Consider the following 7,221-nt stretch of genomic DNA (forward strand, 5'->3'; position numbering starts at 1 on the left):
TAAAAATGAGTTTCAGAATTGAGAAAAATGTAGAGGAAAAGAGCAGAATAAAGAGATATGGCAAGTATCCACATACCACATAAAGACTGTGCCATATTTGTGCCCATTCTCTTAGCGTAGCACTCAGCTCTTGCACCAGGGGCAAATCTGTAGGTATTACTGTCTCTTTTTTTCTATATAGCAAAAGAGAATTGATGTGTAAAGATTACATAAATGAAATATAAAAAAATATTAGAAAAGACTCAAAAGTACAAAAGTAATGGTTGGCACAGAGTGACAACAAAAAAGTGGTGTCCAAAGAATGGCAACTAAATAAGCAAAAGATTTATGCTTTGTTTAGAGCCTTACCCTGTCCCTTCAACTTTAGCCTCTTTCAAGTGGATATAGGTGGCTGGAAAAATGCCCTTTAAGATGAAACAGAACATTTAAGAACTAAACAGGTATACTTAAGTATTGATAAGTTTGCCTAATTTTGAACATCTTATATTTATCACAGAAATTATAGTTAACATGACACCTTTTGTGATTTCTGATGCAGAGTGTGTCCTCTGTACCACCCTAAGAAAGAGCATGCACGCGGTGCACGAGAGAGAGAGAGAGAGAGAGAGAGAGAGAGAGAGAGAGGGGTTACAGTGTTTGTGCCAAAATCATGTTGTCATTAGGCATGTTAAACAACTTTTAAAACTCAAATAGAAGTAATGAAAACACAATGAGAGATAATTTCCAATATAAAACTTCTGATGAGGAGGAAGAAAAACAGTCAATGAGTTTGACGACTGTGAGCCGCAGCCATTGAGCTTAAATAATTTGATTGAGATTTTCTCTCTGAAATTGATAAAATAACTCACAAAATACAGCCTTCAACAATGTTAAAAATGTTAAAACAAATGTTCAAATGACATACACATTAGTCAAAGTGCAATCCCAAAATAGAACTAGCATAAGAAACTAAGGTAGACCAAGATTTGTTAGTATACAGAAAAACAATGATGAAAACATAACATAAAACATAAATAATGAGAGATTCAGACTAAACATTCACATCAGATGCTACTTGTATAATGTGTTCAGTCTACGGTAGAAATCAAGAAATCACCATGTTTAGCATAGACATGAACAGATCTGTCAGGACATGTCACAACTAGACACCCACCTTCAAACATCTCTAATATGTGCACCGTGTCCCCCACCTGAAGGCGCAACTCATGCTCCCCCTTTGCATCATAGTTACAGATAGCTGTACGAAAACACCAAGATAGAAACAAGCAAAATGTGAATTAAAATTTAAAAAACACAATTTCTAAAAGAGCTTGAGAAAAATAAGAATTCAAAAATAAGATTATGTAACTAAGAATATGAGAGCAAACCAAAAAGAATGTGCCCACAGCTACATTCCACATTCTTATCAAGGTACAACATGCTCAGCAGTAAAATGCAGTAAAGAGAGGGGATTCTATATGAAAATATGATATTACACTACGATAAGTTGTTTTAAGCAAGGATATGGTCATTAACTCGTCATCAAGTACATGTGGCTGATTATTTTTTCTTATTACTAGTCTAAGCATGAACATGTGTGCCCAAAATACAGACACATAAAAATGTTATACAACTAAATGCATAGTCTAAATTCTTTGAAGACTTTTTACTTTGTACTAATTGTACAAAGGGCAGTTAGGAAACAAATAAGATAACCACTCTCAAGGCTACATTATATTTCTTATTTTTATATTTACTCAAACATGAATAATATCTGTTATAATATATTTGAGAACCGACTACATAATTTCTACATATTTCCTTTTCTCAAACCAGGAATAATTGAGGCTTTGTACAGACCTGTTTGATTCTGATCCCTACTGTTGGCAAGAGGCTTTCATTATAGGCCTTCAATAGCACAGTGCTTTGTGTACTGCACTTCTTAAGTCTGACTCACAGAGGAATGGCTGTTGCACTCCTCTTTAATACCACCAAACACCATTCCTCTGCTCACAAGTGTGTGTTATTTACTAGATCATAAAATAATGAAAATAAATTGAAGGTGACCAAATTACAACAATCTTTTCTTTACTACTTACTGAATCTGCTGTTTCTTAAGGGCCCTGAGCTTGTCAGAAACCAGGCTATATTGACAAGCTACAGCTTAATCATTTACACAGAAGGGGGACTAAATGACTACCTTATCGCTGTCCGCACCCATACAAATCTAGGTCTTGGAAAGGAGTGGCACATTAAGAAACAGCAGATTCAGACACCTCAGGCTAAGCTGTTCACATTCTAAAACACCCAATCGGAGAAAAATCCTCCTCTGGCAGACAGGTTGCTCATTCAGCGAAGTTGACAATATAAGTAGACTGTGGGTCATATGTCTGTCAGTCACTCATGCCAAAAACAACAACAAGGGTGATGTTAGGAACAAAACCAAAGGAAACAGTAAACTACAGCTCCCATGTCTACACAACAACCTTCAATTCACAAAAAAGACCAAATAAAATAAGTTTAATTGCGTCTAGGCCATCTGGTCAACAGAGATATGTGGTGACAACATATTGTCTCTATTTACACAGCACTGGAATGCAAACGTATACACGATTCCCTTGCATTATCTTAAAAATCTGAGCAAATTCACAACGCTCTTATATAGAACGCTTTCTCTCTGCACTCATTACACTACTCTACTAAGTTGGTACGTAATATGAAATCCGAAGAAGACACAACAGTCACAAAAGTTAAACATGAAGATTTTCTAATAATATCTCGTCCTCCAACAGGCTTTTATACTGATAACGGGCAAACATGCCGTTCGGTGGCGTAACACATTGTTCATAAACAGAACTTTTCGAACAAGGAGGTTTATCAAACATACTCGCACTACCCATAGTTGTTCTTGTATTAAGTTGAAGTTTAATGGGACATAGAGGCGTTAAATACCACCCTTTGTAGATATAGTTAAAATATAAATAATGCTGTTAAAAATTACAACAGCAGAGTAAAATAAATGAGATAAGTAACGTGTGGCTGAACTTTCTGGGCAGCAGTTCCGCAGGTTTCGCATGCGTAACTCCTATGCGAATCGGCGAGGGGTGTGTAAAGCACGAACATTCCTCAACACCACAACAGAATAACAGAATAACAGTTTAACCAACCCTTACCCACGCCATATTTCTCCCTTTTCGTCGGAATCCAGCGAGACATTATATAGGATTTAAATTAATAAATATATGCACCAAGAGCGGATCGCACGGTTTTCCCCGTGTGGACATCACAGTTCCGGTGTTATGCGAAGAACTGTTTGCTGGGAAAAATGTGTAAGCGTGCAGGCGCAGGCCCTGCCTACGTCCTTCGCGCTAACAGGCTGCAATCACAAACAGTCTGGACAGTAACGTCTTCCTCCAGGTTCAAATTATAGATTAAATGTAGTTAAATTATACATTAAATGTGTAGTTCGTCTAGTATATTAGTATATAGTATATTCGTCAATTGGTAAAGGCCTGTCTGCAATATAGTTTATCAGAAATATTTTTATATTAATTTTTCAAATAACCTTTTAACCACTCTCTTGACCACTCTCTTGAAGTTAAGATTATCTGAACAAGCACCTAGGCATGCAGACTGCTTCTACAAACATTTGTGACAGTGGAAGTGGAACGCTTGGGGTATGTCTCTATCAGTTTTGCACATCGAGAGACTGAAATTTTTGCCCATTCTTCCTTGCAAAACAGCTCGAGCTCAGTGAGGTTGGATGGAGAGTGTTTGTGAACAGCAGTTTCCAGCTCTTTCCACAGATTCTCGATTGGATTCAGGTCTGGACTTTGACTTGGCCATTCTAACACCTGGATACGTTTATTTGTGAACCATTCCATTGTAGATTTTGCTTTATATTTTGGATCATTGTCTTGTTGGAAGATAAATCTCTGTCTCAGTCTCAGGTCTTTTGCAGACTCCAACAGGTTTTCTTCCATCCATCTTCCCATCAATTTCAACCATCTTCCCTATCCCTGCTGAAAAAAAAGCAGGCCCAAACCATGATGCTGCCACCACCATGTTTGACAGTGTGGGGATGGTGTGTTCAGGGTGATGAGCTGTGTTGCTTTTACGCCAAACATGACGTTTTGCATTGTGGCCAAAAAGTTCAATTTTGGTTTCATCTGACCAGAGCACCTTCTTCCACATGTTTGGTGTGTCTCCCAGGTGGCTTGTGGCAAACTTTAAACAAGACTTTTTATGGATATCTTTGAGAAATGGCTTTCTTCTTGCCACTCTTCCATAAAGGCCAGATTTGTGCAGTGTACGACTGATTGTCTCCCACCTCAGCCGTAGATCTCTGTAGTTCATCCAGAGTGATCATGGGCCTCTTGGCTGCACCTCTGATCAGTCTTCTCCTTGTTTGAGCTGAAAGTTTAGAGGGACGGCCAGGTCTTGGTAGATTTGCCGTGGTCTGATACTCCTTCCATTTCAATGTGAATGCTTACACTGTGTTCCTTGAGATGTGTAAAGCTTGGGAAATATTTTTGTATCCAAATCCGACTTTAAACTTCTCCACAACAGTATCTCGGACCTGCCTGGTGTGTTCCTTGGGCTTCATGATCTGCGCTTTAAACTGAACTCTAAGACTTCACAGACCTGGTGTGTACACTGATGTGGTAGTGGTGTGTTAGTGTGTGTTGTGCTGGTTCAAGTAGATCAGACACAAAAAAGCTGTTGGAGGTTTTAAACACTATGTTCAACTCACTGTTCATCTATAAGATGCATCAACTTTGTTGGTCCACATTGTAGATGTAAAAGAGAGACAAAAGCTGTACAGCTGCACAGTTTGTGTTGATCATCTTCTAATTCTTCATCAGGACACTGTTGGCTGGATAGTTTTGGTTGGACCACTGTTTTCAGTCTAGTAGTGACACTAAGGTGTTTAAAAACATCAGCAGCTCTGCTGTGTCTGATCTACTCATACCGATGCAACACACACTAACACACCACCACCACATCAATGTCACTGCAGTGCTGAGAATGATCCACCACCCAAATAATACCTGCTCTGTGGTGGTCCTGTGAGGGTCCTGTCCTTGTGTGACTGAGTGGTTTCATGTTTTGATGTTGCCTTTTGCCAGTTATTGACTCCATCATTCACTAATGCATAGTTCCTGAGATTATTACCAGACACCCTACAGGCAACGCAGAAACCAGTTTTCTTGAAATGCTCTTTTTTGTGTGCCAAACTGATCATGTAGATACTGAGACAGCTTTAACTGTTTAGGGCCAGTATCTTTATCCCCTAAATCTGAAACAATGTCTTCAGACTCTGCTGCTTTGGCTTGGTGGCTGGTATGCTGCTCTGTCTTTTCATTGCTCTCTCTTGTCTGTTCTCTCTCATCTCCTTGACACTCTCCCTGTTCCTTTCTTTCTCCTTCTATATGAAAATATCTCACCTGGTTCTTGCTCTCTATCCTGCTCTCTCCGCCCCCCCAATTCCTCCCTCTTATTCTCATTTGAGTCATTTCTAGCTTGTCAGAAACACATGAACATTAAACAACAAAGAGTTTTTTACTATAATCTTTAGGGGTGCTGGAACTCAATTTAGGGGAGCTTAAGTGGATATTATTGAATATTTTAGCTGTAATGTACGGTGGCTGAGAAGGGCAAAACAAATTAACATTTTACAAAACAAAATGACAAACTAGACACTTTTACCAGCACCAAATTTGTTGTCATTTGTAGTAATGAGGCTCCAGCACTAGTCAATTATGCTACAGTCCTAGCAAAAGCAGCAGTTTTTACCCCAACATCGCCAGGGACACTATTGTAAATGTAAAAGTTTCTTATTAAAACAGGGGGCAGCCAAACAATTTTGACCTCTTGCTTACCTAAGAATGAACTAAATCACACAGGGCAGGTTATGTTGAAATCAAGGGTCAAGCCTACTTACTGACTGGTGTTATGCAAAGCTCATTTTAGGCAAGGATGTGCCTGTACTTACAGACCTGCTAAGAGAGAAGCAGAACGAGGCAGGGATTATGGTCACTACTAGGTTCAAAAGAGCAGAACAGGATTCAACACTTTATTTTACACTTTATTTGGAATGCTGAGCAAGGTTAAATAAAAAAAGTGAAGCCAATTTTTCCCAAGGGATAATATTCTGTACATAATCCTCTAGGTCTATGGTGCAACATGGCACAGAAATAACACAGTACAGATACATAAAGTGCAAACATGTAATCAAAACAATACAATAAATACTACAGACATTGGACACAATAAACAGACAGGACAGTGTAACGCTGACACAGCACTCAGTACTGAATGTGTGCTGTGGGGGTAAGGTGCAGAGTTATTTAATGTGCTATGACATATATGTAATCAGCTTATAACATATGTGAACACAGCAGTTACTGAGGTACAAGAGAACAGTTCTTTTGTGGTACATTATTTAGCAGTCCTTATGTGCAGAGGACAGAAGCATTGAAGTTAGGAGATTCAGAGTCTTAGGCAGGACATATGGGAAATGCAAAACATTAAGTCACATTTCTAGTAAATTTTATTGGCCAGGGTGTCAACTTACAGCGCAAACTAATAAAATTAGACAAAACACTCCTTTAAAAACCTACCTATAGTCTAGGAACTATGCAGCAGCCGCTCAGGCAACCGATACATTCTTGTAAACACTAAGACCAAAGTTTGGGGGAGGTGGAATTCCAGAAAGTGGGTTAACTGACCATTCCAGATATGTTAACTCGTCGTTTACAAAAACTCCAGATTTTGTGTTCCAGAAACCGAGATCAAAGAGAGTCAGTGTCAGTAATTAAAGAAACATAACCAAAACCTCAGGGATACACCCACGTTACTTATGCAAACATGGCGTCTCCTTTCTTCAAGGACCCAGTTAACATCGAAGCTCAAATTATTCGCCGAGTTCTTCGTCAGGAACGTGTGATTAGACAACGATTAGACATCCTGTCGTTCCCTGATGAACATTATCCACAAACATTATCGCTTTCAAGGCAGTCAGTTATCTACACAAACAAAATTCTTCAGCCGCACATGTCAAATATCACACATCACCCACATTTCTCAAGTTCTCCTTCCTTGCCTCAGCCAAGCAACGTGGTTCGCACTTCGCAAATGCAGGTTTGTCTTTAACAATAAATAAAACAGAGAAGGAGCAAACAGTTGGGAAGCAGTCGATAAATACTTCACTACTAGTAGTAGCTAGCAGTGTCTTGTAAG

At 38.9% G+C, this 7,221-nt stretch overlaps 1 protein-coding gene across 4 annotated transcripts in view; it reads right to left on the reverse strand.

The window, feature by feature from the left end:
* Positions 1-3,285, reverse strand: part of dock5 (dedicator of cytokinesis 5) — a 59,601-nt gene extending 56,316 nt beyond the window's left edge. For all 4 annotated transcript variants that reach the window (XM_072682034.1, XM_072682032.1, XM_072682035.1 and 1 more), the window contains exons 1-5: positions 3,153-3,285; positions 1,154-1,237; positions 518-558; positions 349-404; positions 77-173 (exon numbers count right to left, since the gene is read on the reverse strand). In XM_072682034.1, coding sequence (XP_072538135.1) covers positions 77-173; positions 349-404; positions 518-558; positions 1,154-1,237; positions 3,153-3,195 — 321 coding nt within the window. In that variant the 5' untranslated portion in view covers positions 3,196-3,285. The remainder of the gene's footprint in view (positions 1-76; positions 174-348; positions 405-517; positions 559-1,153; positions 1,238-3,152) is intronic.
* Positions 3,286-7,221: the final 3,936 nt, after the last annotated feature.

The sequence above is a fragment of the Salminus brasiliensis genome, chromosome 6 (assembly GCF_030463535.1).
Source record: "Salminus brasiliensis chromosome 6, fSalBra1.hap2, whole genome shotgun sequence".
NCBI classification, from domain to species: domain Eukaryota; kingdom Metazoa; phylum Chordata; class Actinopteri; order Characiformes; family Bryconidae; genus Salminus; species Salminus brasiliensis.